Genomic DNA, 16,090 nt, shown 5'->3' with positions numbered 1-16,090 from the left:
AGTATGGCGACCGAGTGGAGCGAGACCGGTATGGCGCGCCTTCGTTTTCGTCTGCGCACGCGAGCTCGAGACCTCGCTGGTCTTTCTCCTGGCGGGCTGACGTTGATTTTGTTAATAAAAAAACTGGGCACACTTAAACCTAATGACAGAAAAGAAATTCTGTTCAACATTCTTCGACAAAAAAAATTGAAAATTGAAAAATTATAATATAATTTTATGGAAATATTGAGAGTAATGGTCCTTTCTTCTGATAAGTTGCAAAATATTTATTTTAGAGTGTCTCTATCGATCGCATCGAGCAGTTTATAACCACTATAGAAAACCAATGGGGAACGCATTTGACCATAGCAGGATCAAGACTGCCGTCGGATGATCTTCGGATATGTTGATGTAATAGTGAAATCTTACATTATAAGAAAAAATTATAAGCGGTTTCCCGCTGAAAAGGGCTTTCGTCAAGAATTGCTGGGCACGATTGCATGAATAATCGCTAGCCCTATGCTACCAATTAGCCATAGTGATATGTCACTTGTGGGAATACTATTAATCTGGTAAGATGAGCAAAGATAATTTACCTTTAATAAAGAACGCAAATTAAGTGCTCAAAGCTCATTTCAAACTATTCTGAGAGATTACTTTTTCTGACAAAACAAGTTAGTATCTCTGGGTCCCTCATTTGCGAGAAAAATGGCCGCGATACTAAACAATTCTATCGCTCTGCTAACTCTCCGTCATAGACTCACACGATCGACCTGCCTTTTTTATTGCCTTGCTTGACTAGTTCATACTCAGAGGCAAAACAAGGTGTAATGAGATAAAGTATTTTAATGTACTAGTCCTTGTCACAGACTTTCAATTACCATGACGCTTTGTGCATGCACCTGTGCTTACTTGTAGAAAGAAAATAGTACAAGTTGCCCTGTACAAGACGAGATAATTTTTTTGACCGCTCTCCAGATGCAGATTATTTATCGAGGCAATTTTTTTTTGAACGACGATAACGAGCGGCGCTGGAAGAGGTTATGTACTGGCAATAACATGCCACCGAAGAACCTCCTTTTGGCTCACGCATCATCGAGGATCACTTAAAACACTATGTAGTCTGTAGGATGAATAAAAACATACCACAGTTTTCATTACTTTTTTTTATTAAAAGCAGCTAAACATTCATTTGCGCTTCCATACATGGCTTAGAAGTTAGCTGCTGTGATCCGGAATGAAATGGCTTCCTTCTGACCTGTCGAACACGTCTACCAGATCAACGATCAAAACAGGTTTGCCCATTCAGTGCGCGCCGCTGAACGTATTAGTATGAAACATGCCGTTACCTTCATAGTGAGTATTGGGAATGGCGTCTTATTCAGCAAGAGCTAAAGAAGTTCCGGCAATCTTAAGGAGTCTGTCCTGATCGTTTACCAGGCGAACCAACGTGTCCGGTCGTTTATTGACGGGTTACAAGTGTCGGTCGCAAGTTCAGCTTTTGCGACTGCTTTTGAAAGTGATCTGGGCGCCCTAATGACTTCAAAGCTGACCCAGCCACCCTGGAATTTCTGGCATAGTGTTTGAAACTAAGATCAGTCATGTTTTTATGGTTGAAGACTTCTTGACGTGGTGGAGATGCTAACGTGCTGCTGTAGTCGTCCGCCGAACTATGCGTGGTACTAATGGAATCAACATGCTTTGTTGAAGGAACATTTTCCTCTTCCTGGCCTAAAGTTCGCCCTTTACGAGTCCTCGAACTTAACCAGTTCCTTTTAAAGGAATGGTATGCGCGCCAGAATCGCTTGTATGGAGTTGCACGGCTTAGCTCGTCCAAGACGCCGCTTCTTTCCATCAGAGATGTCAGGGTGCGGACCACCGAGCGGCTACGGTCGAGGAAACCAGGTCCGAAGAGATTTCCGTAGTCTCCATACATCGAAGAAACTCTATCACGCATGTATGGTTCGTTGTTCAGCCACTCGGCTCCCACGTTGAGCAGCCTGTACGCCGCAAGAACCGTAAGCGGCATAGGCTGTGTGCCTGGCGAAAACTTACTGACGGACGTAGGTTGAGCGTCGCTGAGGGTTTCACCGGTATTGACGTACGACATTATGCGATCTGCCATCGCACGGTCGAGAGTCTGGACTGTGTTGTTCGATGACAGCAAGTCATGGAACCTATAGTAGTCTTCATTAGACGAGGAAGGCATGTTAATTAATTCTTGGAGGACAGCTGTAGCGTTCTTGTGTTCAGTACGGATTGGGAATCGACACGGCGATGCTTTACTGGCTTCCACGCAGAGCATTTTGACGGGGTCAAAACGCGTTTCGTGTGGACACTGAAACACGTGTTTCAAGAAAGTGGACCGCGCGACCCTGAAGCACGAGTAATACTTTCGACACCCGGATTTAACGTCAGGGAAATAGGATCCTAAGTTTGACGGACAAATTTTGCGCCTCCGAGCTTGCTTTCTACGTTTTCTGTTTTCATTTATCCCCGTCTTGACTTCGTGCTCTCTTTCATTTGTTTTAGTACTTATCGTCTTCACAGTGTCGTGAAAGTGAGTCGCATTTTCTGATAGGTCACGCCGGGAAGCTATTTCCACGCTTGCGACTGTGGTGACGTGCTCCGGAAGTTCCGGTTCCATCGTTGCCTGGTCTTCGGGACCGCATGGCACTCTCCCCCACCCACAAGCTCCCCTCACAGCGTCGAACATTGTGCCCGGAGGGCAAGGCATTAGACGGTATCGCCAGCTGCCGTCTCTCGCCCTCGTGCAGTAGTGGTAGCGCTGGCAGCCAGATGAGATGTCGGCGTAGAACCTTCCACGGATGCGGTCGCAGCTGAAGTTCTCCCCTGTTGAGCCTTCATCCGTCTTCTTGACCTTTCGAGAGCAGGGAAAAAACAAACATAAGGCGTCATATGAAAACTAATGGCATGAACTTACGAGGAGCTGATTGGTTTAAAGGAACCATAAAATAACATTTACTGAGGTTGGGAAAAGAGCATGAGTCATAGGTGTTTTGTCGCTCGGCACCGCACCGCAAAACTTCAGCTAGCTTCATTAACACGGAAGATATCGGCGACTAAAAATGATGCTCCTCTTAGGCCCCTTCAGCTCATAAACGCCGAAGCGCCAAAAAAATATAGTTAGGCAGAGTTTAACCATGGTTATACCCAAAGTTCGAGCGATAGCTCTGGCATGGCTAGACAGACGGTCCCGACTCTTCTTCTTCCATTTCTAATGAGGCAAGCGTGGATACGTGGCACTTTTGTACGCGCCATTCGTTGCCGTCACGTCACGTGACCTGACATAGCTACACCTCGACAAAACTCCTTTAAGTTGAAATTTTAATGGTCAAAGGTCAAGGTCGGAGGTCAAAGAGCAAGTAACTATGGTGGACATGGGGCACCATGGTGTACCTTTGGTAGACATGGTGTACTATAGGGTTTTAACTTGGTTAAACCTAATATACTGTGAAAGCAATCCCAAATTGCCAAGGTCAAATTCTGGCAATAGCCCGAGGCAAATGTGGAGACCGCCATCATGTCGCGCACGCTCAGTTATGGTTAGACATCGATTTTGATCCAAATCAGCCAAGTTTGAATTGCAGGGGTGGCCTGGGACAAATTTTGGAAATGACCCAGGCCAAACTTGGAGGTCGCCATCGTGTCGAGACGCCGAAGCGCCAGAAGAAAAAAAAATGAATAAAAGAGGTCGGGACAGTACACCGCCGCGCCCCATCTAGCCCCACCACGCACAAGCCCCCTGGGCACACCCAATGAGAAAGCTCGCCCAGATTGGCCACTGACGCCATCGGGGTAGGTGAGGCTAAGAGCGTGCGGTGAGGTGTCGCCCTGACCGGTTGCCAGCTACTGAGAGCAGCAATTTTTTGTAAATTATAGGGTCCACGCAGAGCGTTTAAATTTAACTCTAGTACCCACAAAGACCACCTCTACCTATCTGTTGTACTAGAACATGATCATCGAAATCATTTCAGGGTTCCTTAAGTCAATTAATAGCATACCTCTTACTGTATGCAGTGGCCCACGTTAGTTGAACCAAGTTTAAAGGGAGACTGAAGATTATTTCACCCAATTTTTGTTCTTAGTAAAAATCGCTTTTGCGGTTTTTTCTGGCTATGTTAATGTTTTTCCCCGAAACAAAAAAAAAAACAAAAATCCTTGTTTCTGGCTGGCCTCTTTCCACGATGTCACATTACCTAGGGGACACTGTACTTGTTTGTTTTGCCTACCTGATGCTGTACTAGTGCGGTGCCATTTTTCGCAGCTTCTTGGCACAGTGCGTGGTCGACAAGTCCAGCGATAGCTGCAAGAAATAAAACGAACTGTCTTTACTGAAACCTTTGAAACCAAAGTACTGGAAAACCAGCGAGCAAATGAACGGGTTCCTTCGGTTGCACAGCCTGAACGACTTCAATTTCAACCCTTCAAAAATCAGTACATCGAAGTTATGAACACGAAATCATCAGTAAAACTACACTTTTCTCAAACTTCTTGAAGCACAACTGGCCATATATGAGGAGTTTTTTTTTTTTTTTTCGAAACGGGCCAAATCGAGACACCGAATTTAAGTGAAGTTCAGTTCTAGTCCCAAGTTGACCGATAAATCTTTGCTTTGAAAAAGTATCAAAATTAAATGGCACATACAACTAGCATCTTAAAGCATATCACGAACAGCTTCCAATGTGCTGCTTCCAATCTGTTCCGCGTTTCTCTCGGTTGCAATCAAGATGGATTTGGTTCATTTCGAGAAAAAAAAACTCATATGACGTTTTATTTTTCCACGACATTTAATTACTAGTAAACAATTTCGCTTGTAATAATTCTGAACGAAGCAAGCCGTACGAAAATAAAGGGGGGGGGGGGGGGGATCCGCGAAAACTTTTCCAGCGAATGCATAAACACTAACGAATACGCGCACATTTGAAGCATAGCCAGGCTTGTTTGACATTACTTGAGTACAAGAATTGGAAATGTCTTACGTGTTTGGAATTAGAGGGTTACTTAGTTGCTGTTGTAGGTGTGTGGTTCAAATCAGTTCTACGCACATTACAAGCTCTGTGAGTCACTAAAACCAACCATCTTTCAGACTTCCATAATGCAGGAAGTCGCAGCTAGTGTTAGTCTTGCCTTTTCAATGAAAAGTATAGGGCAGGTGCAGAGCACGAATTCGAAACAGAATTGTTGTACGCCACTGAGAGCAAGGAGCATTGCTGTTTTTAGTCTTACTTATGGAGGTAATTAGAGTAAATAATGATTGAACTCTTAAATCCTTGAGCTACATGATAAGTTTAAGATCTACTATATAGTTGAAGAGTGCCGAAAAAATGGGAAAACTGGAGTAAAGTTAACTGGTTCTTCATTGTGCACCTGGGGTGCGCCGTCTGAGATGGTTCGCTGACTTGAAGGCTTCTTGCACATGAGGTGCCCCATCGGTGACGGTGTAATGAAGACTTGCAACACCGGGAGGTACCACGAAAAATGAACTGAAGTTTATATAGATGAGATTTACTTAATGTGCAGCACATTAAACAGTAACAGATAACACGGAACTGACTAACAGGAAAATCTTCATGCTCGGCATAGCCGTGGATGCAAAGCATCTAAACCTAGCCCAGAATGACGGATTGGGCTTCCTGGCTCGGTTTTAAACCCTCGGGAGTCCATCTCACATTCAAGGAGCATCCAATAGTAGCAAGCCTCAACACGATTGGTTCCTTGCTGCGTGCTGCCCCTTCAGCTTTGACCGTCTTAGACTCTTCCCTACAACACAAAACGAAAAAAAAAATTAATTAGCTGCAAAGTGGGATGCACAGAGCGATCTCCACAAAATCAATTGGCCTCTGAATCACGCGTCCCGCCCTAAAACTTTGATAGCGCGCACGAAACCCACTCTCAAAGTAAAAAAAAAAAACGAACTAGATGGACCCCGGAGTCCCTTTCTGCACGGTTCAATACGGCGCCTTCGGTTCAGCTACACGTTCACCCTTCAGCTATGATCCCCCTGCGATTCCCAAGGTTAGGACGTTGCGGTAAGCCGGAAAGGTCACTGACGTGCAATCTGCCCTTGAGGGGAGGAGGAGGGGGGGGGGGAGGTCTTCGTTGCGCTCCGTAGCAGCTTTAGCTGTCAGCCTGTCACCGGCGGCCTCCTGACGGGGCGGTGTCGGGTCGAGGGGAGATTAGCTCGAAGGTTTGTATGCGCATGGCGCTGGCCGTCTAACGAACCGTTGACAGCCGGCCACGTGGTCGTGCCTGTCTCCCCAACGGGTGCCGGCGTCGTCCAACAAGCTGCCTCTCACTAGCCGCCCTTCCTACCCAGGCCATTACTGCGACGGAGAGCCCCCCACCGTACAACGCGCGCTTTATTCTGGCTCATTGACCCTTACAACTGGCGATATTTTGGAGATATTTATATGAACATAACTGCTACCTATTATCTATTATCTATCTATTAAAGCCCCAACTCCAAAGACAATTCCTGGGCGGACGCGCTCAGGTACTGTGGCTCAGGGTCGGCGCTCTTGGCGTGCGCCTGAACGGGCGTCGAAAAGCGGCATGCTCTCCATGTCCCTGATGCTGGCTCGCTCCCCCTCTCGAGTCAAGAGAAAGAATTTCAAGCCGGGAAGAAAAGGGGGGGGGGGGGGGGGGGGGGCGCTGAAAGGACCGATTAAACCGCGAAGAAAAGTTCGGGGAGCCCGGAAGAGGTTCAAGCCATGAAGAAAAGAGTCACCGAGGCTCCCGTGGTCCTCAGATTGCTGTAAACCGGAACCGGCTTCGGAAGCGTACGCGAGCGCCCGTGCGCTGGCGCCGATATCTAGCACGGACAGATATCGGCCTCTCGCCGAGGTTCGCTGGCGTCTCCTGCAGTGCGCATACGCAGACCGGTTCTGGCGTACGCCAAGAGCGCCGACGCTGAGCGCGTACGCCCAGGAAGGGCCCTTGGAGTTGGAGCTTAACTACGCTTTGAAGGGAACGCGCGAGGCTCCGGCGGTCAACAAACGCTGACAAAAAAGTGACTTCCCTTTTCAACCACCAGCACAGGAGTGCTGCTTGTCACAAATTATAAAAGCGTATTCTTCTGCCTTGCCTATATCGGATTTCACTTGCTTTCCTCAGCGAGAGCAAAACACCGTCGCTCTAAAACAACCGCTAAAAAATTGCGCCGTGGAACTTTCCGAATACTTCACAAGTATGTCTGTTTATTTTAAAAGTTTACTAACGACTAATAATTCATTTTATTAACGCGAATAAAAATCGCATTATTTTGATCACACGACAACTGACAGGAGCGGTTTAGTTTTCGTTTAAACAACCATTGCTGCTTTCTCGTTAAACTCGCGATGAAAGGAACACCCTTTATACTGATCACGGATTGAAAAATTTTCGCTACTTTATTTTAATTTCTTATTTTTTGGAATTTTAATTTATTTCTCTAATTTACGCAAAGAAATATTGTTAAAAGATTCATTCTCGCTAATTTACGTGAAACAATATTGTCTAAACGAAAGTGATATTTTCGTTCCTTTCCCAATTTAGACTGTTCGTTACTGCCGCAAGTTGAGTACAAAAATTTAAAACATTTACCGACGACCAGCACTTGTACGTGCATCCCATGTTACCCTCCAATACCAAATTATTCCTTCAAAGAACACACATTTCTTGAAGAACTCACCCAACACCAGGAGAATGAGCCAATGGCCGTGCATCGTTCTCTGCAGTGCCTGCCAAGTGAAAAGACAACTTAGTATGAAAATGCCACCTTCTTGCGCTAGATACGGAGAAAGCCAACAATAATCGTAACCAAGGAAAGTATAGGGAATGGCTCCGTATTTTTTTTTTATTTGGGGGGTTAATCAATAGTAAAATGTAATCACTTTTTGGTTGAAAGGTAATTTGTTAGAAAGTTGAAGAAGAAACGGCCGCAAGCCGCTGGAGGGATCTGAACCCATGGCCCCCGTATTATGCGTGCGGTGCTCTACCAACTGAGCTAGGGCGGCGACTGTACAGTCTTCTTTCGGGCGAGTTTATGTTGTGTGTAACCTAACCGTGAGTGTGTTCACCGGCACCACCCTTGTTCTTAGCGGTGGACGCACTACGTCCTAACGTTTTCAAACGTTGGTACGTCCTGTATTACCGACAGTGTCACGTGGAACGTAATCGAACGGTGAGGGCAGCATCTTTGTGAGAACCCTCTTATGCTACATATGACATCAAGACTGCCAAAACCGGGGCCATATCGTCAAGCTACTGAGCAGACAAGGTTCGGGAAATGAAAAGGCACATTATGACATACATTTGCAGAAAGCACACAATCACTGAAACCAAGAAAAGCATAGAGAATGTTTCTATTTCGTTTTTTTTTTGTAACAGTTAGACCAATAAGGGCGGAGTGAAATTATTTGACTTTATCGAAAAGCTTTGTCGAAATCGTGCTACGCCGCTCACGCTAGCATGTGTACGCCATTTTCTTTTTATTTTTTTTGTACAGCCACCTGGTAAAAAAACATGAGAAAGAAAACAGGCTGAAGTAAACCGCAGATAGCGCACTCAACCCCTCCCCTTTTTTCCATCTTGAAAATGGCCTTTACTTCTCCCTGGACGGAGATGTGCTAATCAGCGGACTTGTTAAATGCAACAACCGCGGATGTATCGCATGTTTCGAATGCACTCGTTTACGGCTGGCGTAGTAACGTCAAAAAGGTAGCATATTTAGTGCTGTCCGACAGCTAGACTTCCGGAGAGATCTTGTAATCCACTTCTTCAACTGAATTCAGACCATTTTGCAGATTTTTTATTTACTTACTTGCCCTCAAGATAGGAACATTACGGATAGGAGTGGGTTGATGGTGAATTGGATGAAGAAGCGCCATTTTTACAAAATACAAAACAGCACAAATTCATACCACCTATTATGAGGCACTAAGTTGCGGATTCACATAAGTTCTCTTGCGAACAGAGGCGCTTAATCACGTGGGAGAGAGGACCATTTTTCCAATTATTGCCTGTACTACGCTTTGCGTGCAAAATCTAACTGGCATAATAAAAGGCGCTCGCTACGTTCTAAAGCAGAACGTGAAACCCAGGCGACCTCGACGGTTCTCGAGGCATTCAAGGCAAGCGGCAGCAGTGGAGACAGCTGTTGGCGAACCAATCGTGGGCATCTGCCTAAGCATGCATACAACTTATGGAGCCGTTCTCTGCTCCGTACAAGTTCTGACACTTATGTGAGTAGGTGAGAGACTCGGGATCCCTAAATACCGTTTTTTGCCTGCCATGCCAGCCGCTTTTGCCACAAGAAGGCGTGACCGTCGCTTCTATATATCAGCCGCAGGATGGCCAATGAATGTCTTTGCATGCTCGAACGCGTGATTTACAATCCCTGCTCTTTTTTGAATGAGTGAAGGAAAGCTCTTTAGTGGAAAACGACATTGTACCGGTGTGTTTGAAATTGCCAACATGCTGTTTTGAGTAGGAAAAGGTGCTTACGCAGAGGAATGCCACAGGAAAAAGGTTGGAGAAAAACATGTTTAGGAATAACAAAACCAAGCCACATGAACGTACAGTCTTTGTCAAAAGTAACCAGGCTGCATGGTTTTGCTTCTCAATCGTATATTAAAGCTATTATGCCAGCCCTCAAGCTCTAAATCTCTGTACGGTAAGGAGAGCCCTTGCCCTCACCTTCAAATAACTTTTCGACCTTAGGGAAAGCCGTAAAGGCTCTACTATACAAATGACAAGCAAACCATGCAGCCTGGTTACTTTTGACAAAGACTGTACCTTCGTGGTCTAGCTGTAGCTTTTCTGTCTCGCAAATGCGAGGGTAAATGGTTCGATTTCGCAGTAGTTATCCGAATTTAATTTTTATTTACTTACGTACCGTAATGGCATTCCAGTCCTGTTTGGACCTTTGTAATTTCAATTTATGTGGTGTCTGAATCACTTTTTAAATCCGCCGTTCCACGCGTGACGTCAAATCTTTTCGACAAGACCAGAGTTTCGTGACAGAACTCCGGACGCCATCCACGGGATGCTGGATTTTCTGCCGAATGGGAACCTTAAGCGGACACTGAGGACAACGCTATCATATTTTTTTACCAAAGTTTTTGTTAGTAAAATTCGATAGCTCACCATTTTGTGGCTTTTTTGCCTCTTGTCCGGTCGCGAATGGTGCATTCATTGCTAAGAGATTTGGATTCGAAATTGAAAAACCTTTTTCCCTCCGCTACGATTCAAACTGGGGAGTCTCTGATGACGAAATAGGAGAAGAGTGACGTAAAGGGGCGGAAACGAAAACGAGGACTCCGTGATTGCTGGTGCCGAGCTCTGCGCTCCCGCCCAGCAGCAGCCGAAATGAAAACTATTTCCCGCCGAACGTTATCAGCCGTCGTCGTTTCGTTTACGTTTTCACCAAGGTTTCGATGGATCCCGTTCCCGACAAGGAAGTTCTCGCAAAGAACTGCGGCTTGCGTTCAGAGCTCTCAACTTCACACAGCATGCGATGCTTTCGAGGGCTGAGGCGACGGGTCTTGCAAGAAAGTCTAGTGTCGAGGAGTCGGCAGCGTCGCTGTCACCACCGAGCAACCGTCACGACTGATGTGTAATGACTGGTACGTGCGGGCTCATTTAAATTTCGTAATGATAGTTCTCGTAGGGCTGTTTATGCAGCCCAGTGTCTTGGTACGTTGACGAAGTAAACGCGTCAAGCGATGCGTTTGCTAACGTGGATGCGCGTTGAACATTGGCTATACACGACTCTTTTTCCTTGCCGCAGTTGCGTGCCGTTGCAGGTACTTCGTCCCTGGAGTACTTAAAGAGGCACTTGGAGGCCCTCTGCTGCTCCGCCCTTGTAAATCGAGGCGCATAACGAAACCATGCGGGCACGCAGAACGCATAGCCACGAAGCACCCCAAAACATACCGAAACTCAGCTGGCCACCTGTTACGCCGCCCATTGTAAGCGTTCTTGGGCTTCCAACATTCAGGTCGTCTTTTTTCCATCTTCCTCGTGTGATAAAATTATACACAAGTGAAAGAAAAAGAGGTGCTCGTTATGGTGCACATGACGGCCGTAAAAGTGCACTAGTGCTTCCAAAACAAAACAAACAACACGTAACCTACATGTACATTTGTCAGCCTCAGAGATCCGTGGTTTCTTTTCTCCTGTTTCATCATCACGCTTGTATTTGCGAGATTGTCCTGTGGTGGCGATACCTGTATTTTAGTTCTTGCTCTTTACTACCTTACAAGAGCTTTGTTTCCAGAAAGAGTGGTGTTTTTGTGTTTCAGAGCTGGTATTCTATCGATGCAAGCCAACTTCAATTTCTTCTCAGCGTCCCTTTAAAAATATATCGCTTTAAAAAAAATGTGGGTCATTTCCGTCGCTTCACGCGTCGAACGGAAGAGCCAGATCTCTACAGCATTTATAGCTCACTAAGTTGAATGGGGACGTGATCAAATGAGGGACGCCAAAAGAATCTTGAAATTTTCTTACGGCATTAGCATGAACTCGCGCCTTTCCCTGTCCTGCTATATTTTTCTCTATTCTTCAATTCCTGCACATCTAAAGTTGGCACACGTACTTATAAACGAAGCGAGTTTAGGTTGAGAACTTAGTTTTTTCTCTTTCTCCAATCTGATCGTTAAACAATGGCGAGACTATAAGCACAAGGTGCTTATTTTGTGTCAGTGCCGCAGTACCCACTCTACTAAGAACATCACGTGCCGTAATATCCGCAACTAAAACCGCGCAAATAACTCCCTTCGCAAATGATGCCCGGTTTAGAGATTTACTTCTGTATTTTTATCTGCCCATGACTCTGTATTTTGTAAGTTGACGTAGAATGCATGCAGTTCTCCCATACGCATTTAAGATTTCTCTCATGTGGCTGTGACCGACGTGCCATTTTTTATTTGCAAAACGACTTCGGTCTCAACCTTTTCGTAACAATCTCGTATGTAACGCCCGATTTGTTTCCCAACCAGTAAGCGCTTTCGAAAACTTATACCCTAACTACACAAACTGAGTAAACGTTGTCATGTCGTACGAATTTCGCCCTCAATTCGTGCACAGGCAGAAATAAAACAGAAAAGCTCACCGATCAGGCACAGGCAGTCATCCTTCAGGCACTGCTCACGACCAGTTGACGAGCCGGCATACGGCACTGGAGCTTCCACTGTTGGGCGTCTTTTGCACAGTTCCTTTGGTCGCTGATCGCTCCGTCACCGTAGCGCCCCCACAAAGCCAGTGTCGGCCCATACATGCTGCCCACACAGCAAATTCCTGAAGGGGGGTTTCGCTCAAGTGCGCAGTTTCCAGGGAAGAAGCTTGACTTCGGGTGCGTGTGGAAGGGGGAAAAAGTGGCGGTTGCTAAGCCCAACTAGGGTGGCTAGACCCTAGCCCAACTGTGCTTTGAACATCGGGAGGGAGACGGGGGTTAGAAGACGAGGGAGGACGGTCATAGCAGGAATAAAGGTGGAAAAGGGGGGGAGAGGAGGTAGAGAGAGAAAGTGAATGCACTGAACACACGAACAAAGCTGCGCCTCTCGTTTTCGGGGAATAAACTGGGAAGACGGGACAGTGCCCGATGTGGACAATATATACACTGGCAGGGAGCGGAGAGATGGCGCTTTGAAAAAAAAAAAAGAAAAGAAAAGCTCTTGCCGTTTTTTTCCTATCACTCCCCCTTTACTTCGTCTTTTTTACTGTCTTCTCCCCGTCCTTTTTACTGACGCTAGCCGCAGCTCAGATGCTTCAGGTATTCATTTCCGATGCCGCGACTCGCAACATGTTTTTCTTCCATTGTTATTATATTAGTAAAAAAAATGATAATAATCTGGAAAAAGGAGCAAGATTTTGCCGCGTAATGTTTTGCCCCTTTCACTCGTTTTTCAATCCTCTCCTTTCTGAAACTATATTCGGCGACTGCGACTTGAGGAACAACTTGAGTCGGTCGAGGTGTCGATTCGCAATGAAGATAATTTTGTTTTCCTATCATGCTTAAAGACGGGTTGCAGAAATCTGGAAGCTAGCTACCGTGCACAGCGAAACCCGTTCATCATGGCGGCCCGGCTTGTTTTAGGGGCAGAAGTGACGTGCAGTGGTGGCGACTTCTGGAGTCACAATAATGTAGCGCTCACGTCTTTAACGCTCGTTTCTGCTGTGTACGTTGCATACGGAATCAAGATATGCTTAGCTCTGACAATACTGCTTAACAGGCGCAACTCCCCTTCCGCTTTAGAGTTCAATGTCGTGGTTATAGTGAGAAAACATTTGCATTTTCCACTGAGTACCAGTGGCATTGAAATCCCCAACAAGAATGGCCTTGTGGTCGCAATTAAAAATAAGCGCCTGTTCAATAGAGGTCAGGACCTGTATAAACTTTAGAGGAATTACATTGGGTACACAATAGTGCTTACACAATAGACAGCCAATAGACAAGACACAATTACACAATAGACAATCTACCAATAGAATCTGTGTAAACATTTAAGTACCTAGGCGTCACACAATCAACTAACTTATCCTGGAATGCGCATATTGTGAACATCATTTCATCGGCAAAAAACTAGGTTTCCTCAAACGCCACATACGCCATGCACCAAAAGACTTAAAATTACTAGCATACAAGTCACTGATAAGACTTAAACTTGAATACGCATCAGCCATCTGAGATCCCCATCAAAATTATCTGAAGGCTAACCTTGAACAAGTTCAAAATCGCGCTGTTAGATTCATTCATTCCGCATACTCATACGACATCAGTGTATCGTCTTTAAAAGCTGAAATTAACTTGTCACTTCTTTCCCATCGCCGGCACATTGCTAGTCTCTGCCTTTTTCATAAATTCTTCTACAGTTCATTGCACGAAGCACCCTACATCGTACGCCGCATGCACATATCCCAGCGCACTGGTCATCCGCTTCAAGTTGTTCGTCCACGCTCCCGTACCACTGCATTCTCGGCCTCGTTTTTTGCCCGAGCAGCATCCGACTGGAACGGCCTTTCCCACCAAGTCGCATCCATTACCTGCCCATCAAGATTCCACCAAGAGTTAACGCAGCTGATGTTAGATTAAACCAAACCTCGTGTTATATCTGTCGCCCCACCCCTTACGTAATACCCCTGAATAGGGGTCTTTAAGGAAATAAACTGAACTGAACTGAACTGAATAAAGAAAACGACCACTCCCAGTTCTTCACTCAGCGAAAGTCGGCGTTCATACAGATTTCCTCAAAGCTAGTTAGTTAGTTATATGGAGTTTTATGACGCATAAACAACTGTGGCTATCATGCGCCAAACACAAAGTTAGATGATGTTACATTAAGTGTATATTTGTTTATTTGTTTGTTTGTTTGTTTGTTTGTTTGTTTGTTTGTTTGTTTGTTTGTTTGTTTGTTTGTTTGTTTGTTTGTTTGTTTGTTTGTTTGTTTGTTTGTTTGTTGGGTTTTATGGCACATAGGCAACTGAGGCCATCATGCGCCAAGCTCAGGGTATGAGGGATAGTGTCCTGTGCGGAATTTTATAGGAGTATTAAAATAATCGCCGGTGTAGGGAGCCTATAACATTGGTATGTGTTATCTAGTGATGACAGAGGAAAAAATTTTATAAATGGCTAATGATGAAAGCTTTAAAAAGGTCAGGTAGGCTCCGAGGCCATCCTTGGCAGGGCAAGGACGTTGAGCCTCCAGATTTCCTCAAAGCGTCGAAAGGCCGAACTGTTGCGTGCCCCGGAGAGAACTGTGCACTGAAATAAGTACCCGATCCCCTTTAATAAAGTTCATAATTATACAGTTTATAATTATACATAATTATACAGAATTATACAGCATGTGTCAGTGGTGGCAAAAAATACCAAACGCACGTCTTAGAATATAGTTTGATTAATGAAGTAGTAGCTGTTCAGTCGTGGTTGCCCTCTTACGCAACAAAGCACCTAAGCAAAGAGTTAGAACACATATAGAGTTTAACTTTATTCAAAACAGCTTTCATTAAATGGATATAATATCGCCAAAGAGCCCCGCTTTTCAAGTTATGTTATCGGAACGGTGGTTATCTAGTTCACACCTCCATGTGATCAGTAATTGATTATTTACCGAACATGTATGACTGCATTATCAAATTTGTTCTAATTGCCTGTATGAAACAAAGTGCGACACCATGCACAGAAAGAGAGCGAAAGTTATTGAACACACTTAGTAAGTATTTCTGGGTGCGTGATGATGATGATGATGATGTCCTCAGGCTTAATGGCACATACCCACGGCGGGAGATTAGCCAGGGTGCATAGCGGAGACATGGTACCGTGCTACTGCTTCGTTGTTTCCCTTCTTTGTCTTCACTGCAATGAGGTCCAAGGCGCATTGGTATCGCTTTCGTTACTATTTATTTTAATTAGGTGAATGACCGCATTACCATCATCATTTCATCATCCGCCTCCCACTTGGGGGAGGGGGAGGGGGCGTTGGCCAGATCCAAAAGATTCAGCCTCATAATCATCATCAGCACCATCGCGTGGCGCGCGGCGCGCGGGCCGGTGGTGCGCTCGGGCCCAGAAGACGACCCGCCTCAGCTGAGGAAGGACGTTTCTTGCGGTCTCACCGTACCCACATCGGCAACGGACCCCCCATCGTTCAAGGCGAGTGATACTGTCAGGAATTCACATTCTGCTCCTTCAGAGATGCCCGCCGCGGTGTCTCAGTGGTTAAGGCGCTCGTCTACCGAGCCGGAGTCCCCGGGCTCGAACCCGACCGCGGCGGCCTCGTTTCGATGGAGGTCGGAACGCAAAAGGCGCCGTGTGCAGTGCGATGTCAGTGCGTGTTAAAGATCCCCAGGTGGTCGAAATTACGGCATCTCTTTCTCTCTTTTTTCACTCCCTCCTTTACCTCTTGCCTTACGGCGCGGTTCGGGTGTCCCCCGAGATACACGAGACAGTTACTGCGCCATATCCTTCCCTCAGAAAACAATGTTCAATATTTTTCCTTCAGAGATCATAGAGATTATGCATTAGTACGTGCTCCGGTGCTTTTTTAGTGCGTCAGCACAAGACTTCCACTCACCGATTTCGCTGCTGTCTGTCTGGCGTAATCACAAC

The 16,090-nt window shown here is 45.7% G+C and overlaps 1 protein-coding gene across 1 annotated transcript; it reads right to left on the bottom strand.

Annotated features, from left to right (window-relative positions):
- Positions 1–133: 133 nt before the first annotated feature.
- Positions 134–15,507, bottom strand: LOC149339257 (uncharacterized). Its single transcript, XM_089550905.1, has 3 exons — positions 15,412–15,507; positions 1,772–2,860; positions 134–139 (listed from the first exon to the last, which is right to left on the bottom strand). The coding sequence occupies exons 1-3, from the start codon at positions 15,505–15,507 to the stop codon at positions 134–136; spliced, it is 1,191 nt and encodes a 396-aa protein (XP_089407031.1).
- Positions 15,508–16,090: the final 583 nt, after the last annotated feature.

Source organism: Amblyomma mixtum, chromosome 6 (genome assembly GCF_055824585.1).
Source record: "Amblyomma mixtum isolate Tamu chromosome 6, ASM5582458v1, whole genome shotgun sequence".
Taxonomy (NCBI): domain Eukaryota; kingdom Metazoa; phylum Arthropoda; class Arachnida; order Ixodida; family Ixodidae; genus Amblyomma; species Amblyomma mixtum.
Note: the sequence above shows the minus strand (reverse complement) of the source record. Positions and strands in the feature narration are given on the sequence as shown.